The 15835-nt window shown below is 41.0% G+C and overlaps 1 protein-coding gene across 3 annotated transcripts in view; it reads right to left on the reverse strand.

The window, feature by feature from the left end:
• Nucleotides 1-1058: 1058 nt before the first annotated feature.
• LRRC71 (leucine rich repeat containing 71) overlaps nucleotides 1059-15835 on the reverse strand; it is a 129871-nt gene continuing 115094 nt past the window's right edge. For 2 of the 3 annotated variants that reach the window (XM_077464915.1, XM_077464914.1), the window contains exons 13-17: nucleotides 10292-10406; nucleotides 7415-7497; nucleotides 4675-4783; nucleotides 3233-3354; nucleotides 1059-1456 (exon numbers count right to left, since the gene is read on the reverse strand). In XM_077464915.1, coding sequence (XP_077321041.1) covers nucleotides 1343-1456; nucleotides 3233-3354; nucleotides 4675-4783; nucleotides 7415-7497; nucleotides 10292-10406 — 543 coding nt within the window. In that variant the 3' untranslated portion in view covers nucleotides 1059-1342. The remainder of the gene's footprint in view (nucleotides 1457-3232; nucleotides 3355-4674; nucleotides 4784-7414; nucleotides 7498-10291; nucleotides 10407-15835) is intronic. The other variant, XM_077464916.1, reaches the window with a different exon arrangement.

Genomic DNA, 15835 nt, shown 5'->3' on the forward strand with positions numbered 1-15835 from the left:
GACCAATTATAAAATCATGACACGATGGTATCTTACACCTAGTCGCCTACACGCCATTTTCCCAGACACATCAGCATGTTGCTGGCGATGTCATGAGGAAAGGGGGTCCATGTTACATATGTTTTGGTCCTGCCCTAAGTTGACGCCTTTCTGGACTGCAGTACGCACGGTGTCTCAAAAATGTACAGACCTGCTGATTCCCAAAGACCCGGCGTTCTTTCTACTCCATGTATCCACCCTGCCCCCCAGAAGATATAAGAGATCTATACTGCGACACTTGACTAACGCAGCCAAGTCCTGTATCCCCCTACTTTGGAAACAAGACTGTCCTCCGACCGTAGCAATGTGGTTGAGGAGGGTAGAAGACATGAATAAAATGGAGGACTTGGTGCTGACAGCACAACACAGACAGGACACCTACAGGAAAACCTGGTCTCTCTGGAATATGTTCATACTTTCAGATGAAGGAAAGTCCCTGCTTGCGACTTGAGCTGTTGTGATTATACAGACACTAGGCAGTATACGGCGGTTCCAACCCCATGGACATGTATCTCAGTCGCACGCCTCCCATTGTCCCTCCACGCCCCCCCTTCTCTCCCAATCCTCCCCCCTTTCCCCTGTAACTTACCTTTCTTTCTTCTCTCATTTTTTTCTGGTAGCGATATGTCGGCCTATATTGTTTAGACCTTGGCTATACCAACAAACTGAGCCTCGGGGGTATATAGACCCGGGTTATATTTTCTTTCTTGTGCTGTTGGAATATGCACTGTATTTTATATCCTGTCAAGATGTGTGCCTTGGAGGCTGCGACCTCCATTTTTATGCTACCGCTGTATGTTAAACGGGCCCTTGCCCCATTGTTGAAAACTAATAAAATACATATTTGAAAAAAAAAAATACGGTATTTATGTTTAATCTGTATCCCAAAGACCTTTTCTTTTTTTTTTTTTAAACCTGTGAAGAGTAGCAGTTTAGTAGCAGAAGCGCTTCCTGCCACCGTACAGACAGGCTGGGAAAGAGCTGGGTCATTTGACAGCTGTATAATTAGGAAAAAAAGGTACTTAGATTTTTTTTTTTAATTAAAATATAGTGCCATCATCCATATACAGAAAGAGAAGGGATACTGTAAATGAAACAGTGTGCATTTAGTATCAATTCAGGTGAAGGTAACAGGAGGCATCTTGAGGTATCGGCTGTTAAGCAGAACTTTTACTGCAAAACTTTACAATGAAGCACAATTTCATTTTAAAACTTGGTATACACAGAGCTTGTTTCTAATGTCCATAAATTGCTCCTAGCTCCACTGATCACCCAACGCATGGCCATTGCACCTTGTATCTGATTACATCGATTGTTCCTCTTCAGAAGATTTGCAGGATTTCTGTATGGGATCTCGGGGCAGCAGGATCTCCTGGAGTTGCATTAAAGTTGGACAGTCGGCAGGAAAATAGTTGTTCTGGAAATAAAATTTCCTAGGTACAGTAATTCTTTATCTTGTATTGCATACTGGAAATTTTACAATTATAATATCTAAACACATTTGGCCCCATTTATCAATGACTTTCAGTCTGTGCTTCGCGAAGCAATTTGATTTTTCTTTTCAGTTACCCATTCGGGTAAATGATAAGAAAAGCATAAGCAGAATGGCTGATACGGGTAAAAAAAAAAACTGCCTGTCAGGCGCATTTATATATGACAAGGGCTATATTTTTCTACCGGTTGTACACAGTCCTGTACATGCAAGGAATACTTCAGATTCACATGGGGCGAATAGGCCTTGTAGGTGTAAACAGCAGCCCACTAATACATGTGTATTTGATTTGAAGGTGCTGAAGAGTTTTCTGATATCTCTCTAGGGAGAAGGTTGGGTAAAAAGACAATAGGCATTGGGTGTGTGTTCATGGCATCAGTTTGAATGCTTCTGAAGCCACTCAGAACCAATTGACAAGTCTGTTTGATCTGTAGTTGAAACTCTACTGACCTGCCTTTAACCTGCTTCAAGGTGGTTTTGCATTCCTGTGGACTTGTATGGAGATGCAAAACCTGCTTGAAGGGAACGAAAGCGTATGAACACAGTCAGATGCATCCAGGCTCGGACACCTATGCCTAACTACGCTTGGTGTGTGGCCACTTGTGAACAGCGACAGCTGGTGCCAAAACCATGTACAAGCTGAGTGTCTGCTGCTATTCACATGCACCTGTCATTCTGGACACAAGAATCTGATAATTCTTGGAACTGGAATTGCTTGTATGCAGTTAAACAGCTCTGTAAAGGAGACCTGAAGCGAGCCACTGAGTCTCTTCAATAACCTAATGGACTTTTGTTGCTTATAAGTATATAGCCTCATACACACGATCGGACTTTGTACAAACTTTCCTGTGGACATTTGTTGGCCATAAGTTTGTATTGCATACACACGATCTGGCTTTTTAGGCAACAAACAAGAACGTAGTGACGTTTCAACATACTGACTACACTTCAAAAGAGGACGTTCAATTACTCCAGCACCACCTTTGGTCAACTTCTTGTATTGTTGTCTGATCTTTTGCATTGGTTCTGAGCATGCGTGTTTGTACTTTGTACAAAAGTCTGATGGTTTTGTGTACACACGATCAGACTTTTCTCCATCGGACTTATGTTGTCAAAAAGTTTGTCCGTTCGCACAGCCAACAAAAGTACGATGGAAACCAAAAAAGTTTGATGGAGCATACACATGGTCTGATGTTGTTCCAAGACAGCTAATTTGCATGTTTGTTGCCAAAAAGTCAGATCGTGTGTACAGGCCTTATGTCTTCCTTTAAGTTTACCACGTGTTACATTGTACAATCTGATGATATGATCTCCTTTAGATCTAACAATCTACAATACCTATCTATGTAGTTCAAGGGCCTGCCTGATTGAAAAGATTAGGTGGGTCCCCCCATGACATGATTTTTGTTGTACAAAGTTTATATGGTCAGATCATAACGTGTATGTTAAAGGAGTTGCAAAGTCTCATGGTTTTTCACCTTAATGCATTCTATGCGTGTGTGTCCATGATTCAGTATAGTATAATATTTTTAGTTAAAAATATGTATTTTTGTAGCGGGTTATACATAAATCAGAAAAGGACAACTGAGGAGTGAGAAATAAGAGTTGGATTTGGTTCCAAAGGAGAGACAGGCACTCCAAATGAAGAACAGTTGGAAGCTATTCACCACAGCTAAAGTACACAAAGCACAGATCTCTTACCCCCACAGCCAGCCTCAATAGTCCTGTGTGGCTCCTGGTACCAGGAATGGGCTTTGTCTCCTTTATCTGCGTCTCCATTGCTGTCAGAAAGCCTTTCAGGCCAAGCTTTGAAATCTTGTTTCCTGAAAAGAATGACATGAAACATTATGATCCATGTGATTATTTACATTACTTCCAATATATATATATATAATGCTGATCTCTTCTTCCAAAACTGCCTAGCTTCCATGTTGATCCAAAAGCTTGGATCTTAACCTCTGTTTGATTTGCACTTGCCATGATGCTGCACATGTGATTAGTTATAACACCAGCCATTTGATGGTTTGACAGTTTGGTTGAGAGCAAATGTGACAGGCATGCCGAGAATATAACTGTTTTTTTTAAAACTGTTAAATCATATGGGTTTAGTTCCGCTTTAACTAGAATTTTCAGAAGCAGGTAGCAATGATGGCCTCTATACTTATCTCAGAAAAGGCTCCCTTTAACCACTAGCCAACCAGCTGCCGTCATTATACTGCAGCAGGTTGGCTCTCCCGCAAAATCACTGTAGCTGTACCTTGGCCCTTTAAACAGCTAGAGCAGGCGCGCACGTGCCCGCTGCGCGGCGGGAGAGCCAATGAACATGGCTGGCAGTCACAGGCACGAGAGACGAAGCGGGCATTTGTGTGTGTACACACACAAATCTCAGTTCTTTCAGGAGAGGAGAGACAGTTCCTGCTAGCTAGGAACAATGATCTGGCTTCTTCTCTAGTCAGTCACATCCCCCCACGGTAAGAAACACTATTCTCTATTTTGAAGACGCTATAACTTTTGAGCAAACCAATCAATATACGCTCATTGTGATTTTTTTTTTTTTACCAAAAATATGTAGAATATTTATCGCCCTACTGATGAAGAAATTTTTTTTTTTTTTTTAAATTGGGGATATTTATAGAAAAAAATGAAAAAATATTGTTTTTTTTTTCAAAATTGTCGATTTTTTTTGTTTATAGCGCAAAAAAACAACTCAGAGGTGATCAAATACCACCAAAAGAAAGCTCTATTTGTCAGAAAAAAAGGATGTCAATTTTGTTTGGATAATACATCACATGACAGCGAAATTGTCAGTTAAATTGACACAGTGCTGTATCGCAAAAAATGGCCTGGTCATTAAGGGGGAAAATCCTTCTGGGGCTGAAGTGGTTAAAGGAGACCTATGCCAAAGAAGGAAGGCTGCCATTGTTGAAGACTCTCTTAGCTTATACTACAGAATCAAGGGACATCTGTACAGGGGCAGAACCCAGCATGCTAGAAGTGTGTTTGGGGTGGGGAGGAAGGAGGGCTCAGGCTCCCTGAAAATGTTTTGAATTTTTCCTGCACCTCACTATAAAAATGTGATTACTTTTTAACGTTTGAGAAGAGCTGTGTTACATGTTTAAGGTATTGTACTGTTAGAAACTCACGTGAGATGTTCAAACTAATAACAACTTTGTTTCCTGGGAGAAACACTTTCCCATCACGGAATTCTGCTTGCTCCAATAACGGATTTGTTACTTCCACGGGCTCTGCTTGCTGAAATTTTGTAAAAAGACATACTACAATGAGGCTCATTTATGAAAACTGGAGGTAGTGTTGCCCATAGCAAGCAGTTAGCTGCTTTTCTTCAGCTTCCACTGAAAAATGACAGATAGAGTCTGGCTGGTTGCTGTTGGCAACTTTTCACTTCTTAAAAGATATCAAGCTATTTGTAAAAGATACCAATCCAGGAAGACTTCTGTCTCACTTTCCCTGGCTATGATCTGCCTTCACTCGTTATATAGGATCCAAATCTACACCGCTGAGCATCTGCTAAATCCTTTTTTGCTAAAAAGGCAAGTGGCATCTATAGTGGCAAGTAGCTGCCATTATAGGTAACCACTCAATACAGGACCTGGAAGACAGTAGCAATCACTGTAGTAAAGGCAACTGCTACAGTGATTCTCCACTTTCGCAGCAAGCCCACAGCATGGCATATGAATTGGGCCAAGCTGGATTAATGTAAAAAATCTATTTCTGGAATTAATCTTTATTTAAAGATGTTACATGTTTTTACATACATCATTACAGAATTATACAGTATCTCACAAGTGAGTAAACCCCTATGATTTTTGTAAATATTTTATTATATCTTTTCAAGTGATAACTCAGAAGAAATGACACTATTACAATATAAAGTAGTGAGTAAACAGCTTGTATAACAGTATAAATTTGCTTTCCCCCCAAAATAACAGCACAAAGTCATTAATGTCTAAACCGATGGCAACAAAAGTTAGTACACCCCTACATAAAAATGTCCAAATTAGGCCCAAAGTCTCAATATCTTGTGTGGCCACCATTCTTTCCAGCACTGCCTTAACCCTTAACCCCCCCCCCCTCCCTCCAGAGCTTCGCAGGTTGCCACTGGAGTTTTCTTCCACTCCTCCATGGCGACATCACAGAGCAGGTGGATGTTAGAGACCTTGCGTCCTTCCACCTTCCATTCGAGGATGCCCCACAAATGCTCAATCGTGTTTAGGTCTGGAGACATGCTTGGCCAGTTCATCACCTTTACCCTCAGCTTCTTTAGCAAGGCAGTGGTCATCTTGGAGTTGTGTTTGGGGTCATTATCATGTTGGAATACTGCCCTGCGGCCCAGTCTCCAAAGGGAGGGGATCATGCTCTGCTTCAGTATGTCACAGTACATGTTGGCATTCATGGTCCCCTCAATGAACTGTAGCTCCCTAGTGCCGGCAGCGCTCATGCAGCCCCCGGCCATGACCCTCCCACAGCCATGCTTGACTATAGGTAAGACACGCTTGTCTTTGTACTCACCTGGTTGCCGCCACACACGCTTGACACCATCTGAACCAAATAAGTTTATCTTGGTCTCATCAGACCACAGGACATGGTTCCAACAATCCATGTCCTTAGTCTGCTTGTCTTCATCAAACTATTTACGGACTTTCTTGTGCATCATCTTTAGAAGAGGCTTCCTTCTGGGATGTCAGCCATGCAGACCAATTTGATGCATTGGACTGTGTATGGTCTGAGCACTGACAGGCTGACCCCCCACCCCTTCATCCTCTGCAGAAATGCTGGCAGCACTCATATGTTTATTTCCCAAAGACAACCTCTGGATATGACGTTGAGCATGTGCACTCAACTTCTTTGGATCGACCATGGTGAGGCGTGTTCTGAGTTGAACCTGTCCTGTTAAACTGCTGTATGGTTTTGGCCATCGTGCTGTAGCTCATTTTCAGGGTCTTGGCGATCTTATAGCCTAGACCATCTTCATGTAGTGTAACAGATATTTTTTCAGACCCTCAGAGAGTTCTTTGCCATGAGGTGAGTGATAACACCAAATTTGACACACCTGAGGCTTTGTAACAATAACGAGTCACATGACACTGAGAAGGGAAAATGGCTAACTGGGCCTAATTTGGACATTTTCACTTAGGGGTGTACTTGCTTTTGTTTCCAGTGGTTTAAACATGAATTGGCTTTGTGTTGAGTTATTTTGAGGGGACAGCAAATTTACTCTGTTATTATTTACTCTGTATACAAGCTGTACACTCACTACTTTACATTGTAGCAAAGTGTATATTCTTTAGTGTTGTCACATGAAAAGATATAATAAAATATTTACAAAAATGTGAGGGGTGTACTCACTTTTGTGAAATACTGTATGGTCAAAGTTTAATAATATCAAATATGTTTATTATTGGAGCTGATTAAAAGGTACACAAATCCCCAGAACAAGTTGGCTTTCCTGGAATCTCTCCCAGAGCCTCCAGTTATCATTCCAACTGCATAGAGATTGCTGTGATACAATACATTTCTCTGGACAGACACAGAACCTTCTTGACAGAGTCAAGCGCTCACATTTATTTTATTTACACCTTCGTTTTCAAATTTCTTACATTAAATTAAATCACCTGGTGTGTGTCCCTGTACCCTCACAAATCCTAAATCCTAGACAGAGTCCTGGCACAACCCTATTATTCCACAGTACAAAGTGGAAGCTTCAGTATCCTATAAAAGGGCACCATATTAGGTTGTGGCTCAAAAAAAGAAAGGCCAAAGAATAAATATACTCTGCCTGAAATGGCAGGCAACTCGTATTAAGAAGCACTAAAAGATTGTTAGCTTGTTTGGTACTAGATGTCCCCTATATGTTTCCCTTACCTCTTGCTCTGGTAAAGGAGCGCGTCTGGTGGCAGATTTAACAGATTCTCCTCGTGGGTTTTTCTGGTCAGGATTGGCTAACTCTACAAGAAATATAATACGGTAATATAATACATTATGGAAAAGCACTCAAAGCGATCTGTAATGAAGTGGCCATTGCGCCTCATTCGCCTCAAATCATCTTTTGAACACATGGCTGGAGACAGTTGTACAGCAGCTCCAAAGGGCTTTACCATAGATCTAGTACCAAGGCTGGGAGCTAAATTAAAGAAGTTGAAATGGAGAAGTCTGTTCCCTGCCAGTATGTTGTAGAGCAGGAGACTAACAAAACCTCTGCTGATAGCTCTACAATCAGCAAATCTCATGCTCTCTGCTGATTGGAGGGCTCTAGCTGTGACTGAGCAGCAAACATGTCCGAATGTGCAGAACGGCCACTCCTTTCACAAAAGGGCAAGGGCCACTCTATAACCTCCTGGCTATAATTGTTTACTAATGCTGTGGCTATTTAAAAAATGAACTAGACTTCCCATTCTCTGATGACAAATTGCTCTCTGTGATTTCCTCACTACAGGTTAATAAGAGCAGGGACTAGACGTTTATTCTGTCATATTTTATAAGGTACTTCAAGAGCATCGCCACTTCATAAAAGAGGGGAAGGACAAACTCTTAATATCATAATCAATCTACGGAGGGACTTCGAGTATGGGTTATTGAAGCCATATCTGCTAGCCTACCAGCGGCAGAGAGATTCCAGTGTCGCTGTCAAAGCTATACCTATTGGATCTACACCTTAGATGTACTGTCCTCAAGGGGCTTAAATGAAGAATTAGAAATAAGTACTATACTACAGATTATTATTATATTAGAGCTTCTTTTTAGCATGATGATATTTTTTCACAAACTTTTGATCTTCAACTTTTTCAGGTATTGTATTCAATTCTTGATCCCTTCATAGTATATTATTTGAAATTATTGGTCCATTTCATCCACAGTAAGTGGGTAGAATAACATAAGTCATGATAGATTGACTATATTGTGGTCATCCTTAATAAATATGTCAACAGATAATTTTTCTATCCCAATAAAATAATATATAGCATTTGCCTTATGATGTGGGTTTTAGGTCCCCTCCTTTTTTGTTCATGTCATGTAAGCTCTGGTATATGGTTATAATAAGCAGTAGTTCATCCATTCGGTGGACCGGTGGCTACACTATGCTTTATGCCTTGCATTCTGCGAGTCGGGTCCCAGGCAAAGCTCCTCCCCCCAAGCTCAAGGTGGGAAGCACTGCAAGCCATTGGGCATACAGGTTGTAGAGAGCGGTGGGGGGGGGGGGGGGGGGGGGCTATGGGTGCCGCTCCCACTGTGCATTTGCATCTTTTGTAGGATGCTCTGAGGGGGTTTTAACACCCCTGATCCTCCCTTATCCACTTCGCTGAAATCAGGTTCTTGATTGTAGCAAGTTTTTTTTTTTTTTTTTTTTTAAATAGTAAACTTTGACACAATAGAATACAAACTTTCTACAATGAATAATATACCCTGGTTTGTCAGGTATAGCCTGTGCATTTTAGGGGGAGTACAAAAAACCGCTAGCTATTAAATGCTTGTCATGCAGATGCAACAAATACTTCCCTATGCTGTGAGTTACACAAGTAGCTATTACTCAAACATGATCACAAAATGCCCCAAGTGGGTGTAGTTTACCACTACTACATGCTAATTTTGTAACTCATACCATTTGTTTTATTTGGGCAGCAATTGATGGCTCCTCTTAGAGATTAATAGCTAGGGATTTTAGTAGCATGACTGAGCCACTAAATATCTACAGTCGTGCCCGTCGTCCTTGAGCACTTGTTTTTCAAGTTTATTTTTTTACATTTCTAAAAGTTCTGTTTATGGTGCTCATCTGTTTCACGTACAATGAAACATCAGAAAGGGTCTTTTTCTGCCCCAAAATGTGTTACCATGTCACTTTTTTAGTATGTGACGTTATCACGGGTGTTTGGCCCACTCTGGATGCTTGTGGTCTACAGCACCTTTCCCTTGGACTGAGAGGTTATGTTATTCATCCACACTGATAGAGGGAAGGCTGACACGGCTGACACCTGCTTGATGTTCAAGTACATGCTGCTTCTCTATTATACAACACTATGGGGGAGATTTACGAAAACTGGTGCACTCAGAATCTGGTGCAGCTCTGCATGGTAGCCAGTTAGCTTCTAACTTCAGCTTGTTCAATTACATTTTGGCAATCAAACCTGGAAGCCGATTGGTTTCTTTGCAGAGCTGCACCATATTTTGCATGCTCCAACTTTAGTAAATAAGTTTTGATAGACTAAGAAGCTATGTTATCCATCTATACCAGTGATTCTAAACCAGGGTTCCTCCAGAGTTTGCTAGGGGTTCCTTCAGCATTGGGCAATTTCTGCCTCTCAGATAAGTTCCCACTGACACCATTGATCTTTTTAGTTATCTGTAAGGAGGTAATTCTTCCCAATGACCACAAGTGTAAGGACCATTCCTCTTACTGAACATCACACTAATCTATCATGAGTTGTAGATTTCTAATTTTTAGCAGGAGTTCCTCAAGACTGGAGAACTATTTCAAGGGTTCCTCTGTGTTGAAAATGTTGAGAAAGGCTGATCTATACTGTCTGATAGAGGGAAGGCTACCACCTGCTGGATGTTTGATTACATGCTGCCTCTCTATTATACAATATGTGAAAACATAATTGTTTTTAACTTTTGGGATTGTTTGTTAAATGCTACACAGATCGGTTGTGTGGGTTTCTCTCTTTCTTATTTTTAGCATAATGACCTAATAATGTATGAGGATCTACAGATGTCACACCCCTATTCGCTCTTATTACAACTTACGTTTTTTCGCTGTTTTGATGTCGTCTTTCTTGGTTGATCCACTGGCTTGGGCAGCTGCATTGGAGGTTCCACTTGTCATGTTGCTAGCTGATTTCTCCTCCTTTTTCTGTGTTTCCTGTGATAGAATATTCTTCGTTTTACGGAAGACATTGGCTAGATCCAATTTGCAAACTTTTACCTACCAGTCACTGTGTAACTTTTATAGTTATTTGGAAGACCAGAGGATTAGCATTTTTACTGCCACTTTATTAAATGTATGTAGAATAGTAGTAAAACAGAAAACATATCAAATGTTTAAACTGGGAAAATAATATACTATAAGGTCATTTTTAAAAAGATGGCAGCAACCCATCTCAAAAATTTGGCAAAGGGCAAAAAAAAAAAGTTGCCAAAGAAAGTGGGACTAAAGTAGCCCATGGAGTAGATGATTCAATTTTCTTTCCTTCCATTATAGATGGAGGGGGAAAAAAAAATTGCTATATTCTCCCATCAACACTGACTGCAAGTCCCGATCCCCTAAGCAATGCTATTGTGTTCTGCTGATGGAAGGGGGCACGGCCAAACTGGCCAAATTTCAGTCTATGTATGGAAGAGCTATAAGAACATTTTGCAACTCATTAGGTTAATTGGCAACAAGTCAGTAACATGACTGGGTATAAAAAGGGCATCTAATGCCGCGTACACATTCTTCCCAACGGACTTTCGGCGTAGTTCCGACGGATTTTCCAAATGAACGGACTTGGTCACACACAATCACACCAAAGTCCGACGGATTCGAACGTGATGACGTACGACCAGACTAGAATAAGGAAGTTCATAGCCAGTAGCCAATAGCTGCCCTAGCATTGGTTTTTGTCCATCGGACTACCATACACACAAACAAATTTCTCGACAGGAACTGGGTCCGGTGGAGTTCCGGACGAAAAATGTAAACATGTTCTATTTCTAAAGTCCGTCAGATTTTTGGACAGCAAAGGTCTGATGGAGCCCACACACAATCAAATTGTCTGATGGATTTGTTCCGTTGGACCTTTGCTGTCGAAAAGTCCAGTCGTGTGTACGTGTCATTAGAGAGTTAGTCTCTCAAAAGTAAAGATGGGCACGGGTTGACCAATCTGTGAAAAGCTGCATCTAGATGTTTCCAATCTCAGAATACAGTTCCACAACATACAATTGCAAAGACTTTAAATATATCATCATCTACAGTACATAATATCATTAAAAGATTCCAAGACTCTTTAACACCTGTCTGTATCCAGAAAAATATATGTGTGCAAGGGACAAGGCCAATAATTCTCTTTTTCAGGGAAGGCCTTCCACATTTCAGCAGGACAATGCTAAACCACATACTGCATCTATGACAACAGCATGGCTTCATAGTAGAAAAGTCTGGGTGCTTAACTGGCCTGTATACAATATTTGGTGCATCTTGAAATGAAAAATACAACAAAGATGACCCAGCAGTGTTGAGCAGTTAGAATCCTATTTCAGGGAAGAATGGGACAATAGTCCTCTGCAAAAACTCCAGCAACTGGTTTAGGCATACCTGGTTCAGGCGTTAACAGTGTTCTTAAAAGAAGAGGGGATAATACATCATGGTAAACATGGCCCTGTTTCAACTTTCAGATGTTTTGCTGCCATCAATTTAAAAATGACCGTATTTTTTTATTAACCACTTCAGCCCCGGAAGATTTTACCCCCTTCCTGCCCAGAGCACTTTTTGCGATTCGGCACTGCGTCGCTTTAACTGACAACTGCGCAGACATGAGACGTGGCTCCCAAACAAAATAGATATCCATTTTTTCCCCACAAATAGAGCTTTCTTTTGGTGGTATTTGATCACCCCTGCGTTTAAAATTTTTTGCAGTATAAACAAAAAATAGTGACAATTTTGAAAAAAAAAAAAACTTTTTTTTTACTAGTAATGGCGGCGATCAGCGATTTTTATCATGACTGCGACATTATGGTGGGCACATTGGACATTTTTGACACATTTTTGGGACCATTGTCATGTATACAACAATCGGTGCAATACAAATGCACCGATTCCACTGGCACGGGCAATGAAGGGGTTAACCACTAGGGGGCAGGGTAAGGGTTAAGTGTGTCCTGGGGAGTGTTTCTAACTGGAGGGCGTGGCTACGTGTGAGAAAATGGCTTACAAACAGTATTATTGTTTCCAGTAAAAAAGTTAACAATATTAATACAAGTGTGAAACAAAATAACACTGGACATTTCAAGGTCATATAAAAACCAACCATGCAAGAAAACAAGATCCCTATGGGTTTCATACAAAACTGAGGCTCAAACAAAGGAGGTAAAAAAAACAAGAAATAAAGGAGGAATTGGGGAAGGACAAGAGAAAGAAGAATGGAGGGGCAAAAAACAGTGTGGGGGGAGGAGGAAAATCAGCATGCCCCCACCCACACACTCAAAACCCCCTAGGAGAGAGGGGCAGAATTCCCACCTTGACTACCGATGGCTATAGACAGGTGTTAAATATCTGACAGTCTTGTACATACTCTATTTTAGAGATACCTCTTATAAACCATGGTTCTTTTAAAGTGGGTCCAGCAAAGCCATGTAGTGAACTTGTTCCTCCAATCCCTGGATTTTGTTTCATCTATTAAACCATTCCCTTATTGAAAGAATACTTGGAGATTGCCAATGCACTGGAATGCATAATCTCTCTGCATTTACCATGTGCAAAGCCAGAGACTTGTAATCAATTTTTCTAGCTAAAAATACATTTGTTAAATAAGAAGGTTCTGTAGCACCTGGACCTAATCTTATAAGAGGTTTCCAGGATAGTTACATCATTATTAACAAATCATTATACATATATAAGTAATATAGATACAAATAGTTGGTGAGGTTGAAAAATGACACAAGTCCAACCCGTGTCTGCTTCGATGTCAGTATTACACTGTATATCCCTGTATGTTGTGGTCATTCAGGTGCCTATCTAATTGTTTTTTTTAATTATCAATGCTCGCTGCTGAAACCACTACATGTGGAAAAGAATTCTACATCCTTACTGCTCTTACCTCTACGCAGTTTAAGGTTAAACCACTTCTCTTCTAATTTAATGACTGACCACGTGTCCTTTTAAATTCCCTTTTGCTGAAAAGTTTTATCCCTATTGTGGGGTCACCAGTATGGTATTTGTACATTAAAATCATATCCTCTCTGAAGCGTCTTCTTCAGAAAGAATAAGTTCAGTGCTCGTAATCTTTCCTCATAACTAAGGTCCTCAAGGCCCTTTATTATTTTTTTGCCCTTCCCTGGGCTCTCTCCAGTTCCAGCACATCCTTCCTGAGGACTGGTGCCCAGAATTGGATGGCATACTTCATAGTTTCATAGTTAGTAAGGTTGAATAAAAACACCAGTCCATCCTGAGTGGTGTCTACAATTGTCCCTATCCCTGTACATTGCACATTCACATTGGTCCCTGCCCTCTCGAGGAGCCCACAATCCAAGGTTAACATTCATATACTAAGGCCAATTTTGGACAGAAGCCAATTAGCCTACCTGCATGTCTTTGGAGTGTGGGAGGAAACCCACACAGAAACAGGGAGAACATGAAAACACCAGGCAGGTAGTGTCGTGGTTGGGATTCGAATCGGCGACCCTTTTTTACTGCTAGGTGAGACTGATAACCACTTCACCACTTCAGGTGGGGCTGGACCAGAGTCTTGTAGAGGGAGAATTATTGTTTTATCTCTGGAGTTTATTCCCATTTTAAGGCATGCCTATATTCTTTTGGCTTTGCTTACAGCAGCCTGGCATTGCATGCCATTGCTGAGCATGTCATATACTAGGACCCCCAGTTCCTTTTACATCCTAGATTCCCCCAGAGGTTCTCCCCCTAGTGAGTAGATTTCATATTGCATTACATGTATTCATATTCGTGCCACTCAAATACATTATTTTACATTAAACCTCATTCTAGTTGCCCCCCACATTAATTTGTTCAGATCTTCTTGCAAGGTTTCCACAGCCTGTGGAGAAATTATTGCCTTGCTTAGCTTAGTATCCTCTGAAAATACTGAGATTGAGTTGTTTATCTCATCATCTAGGTCGATTATGAATAAATTAAATAGGATTGGTCCCAGGACAGAACCCTGGGGAAACCTGCTTTCCACACTGGACCATTCCAAGTACTCCCCATTTATCAATACCCTCAGATACTCTCCCCTGTAGCCAGTTTTCAATCTATGTACTCACTAATGTACATTCAGCGAGCCCTTGTGAGCGTCTTCTGAGGGATCAATATGTAAAGCCCTCTCCCATGCCAAACATGCAGAATCTGAAGGAGGTGAAGGGTCCATAAGTAGCAATAAGTACACTGCTGGGATCAGGTGGTGCTAAGGGACGTCTACATTCTGTTTTTATGTAGATTTAACACATTGTCACAACTTTTTTGAATTGGGATTGTAGGTACCCCTTATGATATCTGCCCCACTGGTGGTTGCTTCCTTTCTTTAAAAATGTTACTTAAATGTAGCCTCTGACATTGATGTCACAATTCCAATGGTGAAACTGACAGTCGGGTCTGGAGCATAACATTCACAGCGGACCTCTAGCTGTACAGCTTCTCCATTCAGAAATGTCTTGTATTTATTTCAAATCCAATGATTCAAAAGAGACCAGCTCAAAAAATGTTCACAGTACTTGGTTAACTATACTCTTGGGAGTGGGTTAAGGGCAGTTTACAGCAAGTATGTGTGGAATAGAATAGTTTGGAAGTGATGCACTAAAATTCAGCAGCTCTGAAACAAATGAAGGGTTTACACAGACTGAAGAGGGACCGCTTACCAAAATGTTTAATAGTGAGGGTTTAAGAGGTGACTAGTGTCCAGAAAGACCATACTGTAACAAGTTTTGTAGGATGCCCTCTAATATACTGTATATACTAGTTTTTATTTATGAGAAGGAGTTCCTAACAAGGGCAAGTGATTTCTTGAATGCCAGAGAAGTAGATAACCAACACAGTGCTATGGATTTACAAACAGAAAATATCAGTGCTGACACTGCAATTGTAGTGTAATGTTCAGTGTGAACTATTAACTGGTGTTGCCTAATATTCAATAAAAATAAAAAACAGAGGTGATACCTAATAAACAAGGTCAAGTGGGGTCAAGTGGGACTGGACAGCCCATATGGTCATGGATACATGTAGTGGTTTGAAGCCAAAAGGTCTGTATAGCTTGGACAGTTTCAGAATAGATGGCTCTTACTGTGAAGAAACCTTTCCGTATTTGGACATTAAATCTCTTTTCCTCCAGGCGTAAGGAGTCCTCCCTTGTCCTCTGTGATGACCTTAAAGTGAATAACTCAACACCATATGGACCACTTATGTATTTTTTCATGTTGATCATTGAGCGGGTAGCACAGAGGTGTAGTGGTTAGCACTCTCACCTACCAATAAGAAGGGTCGCTGGTTCCAATCCCAACCAGGAGACACCACCCACCTGGGGTTTGCATGCTCTCTCTGTGCCTGTGTGGGTTTCCTCTGGATACTCCAGTTTCCTCCCACAATCC

The sequence above is a fragment of the Lithobates pipiens genome, unplaced genomic scaffold (assembly GCF_037356315.1).
Source record: "Lithobates pipiens isolate NorthernLeopardFrog02 unplaced genomic scaffold, aLitPip1_a1.2 Scaffold_30, whole genome shotgun sequence".
In the NCBI taxonomy this organism is placed as follows: Eukaryota; Metazoa; Chordata; class Amphibia; order Anura; family Ranidae; genus Lithobates; species Lithobates pipiens.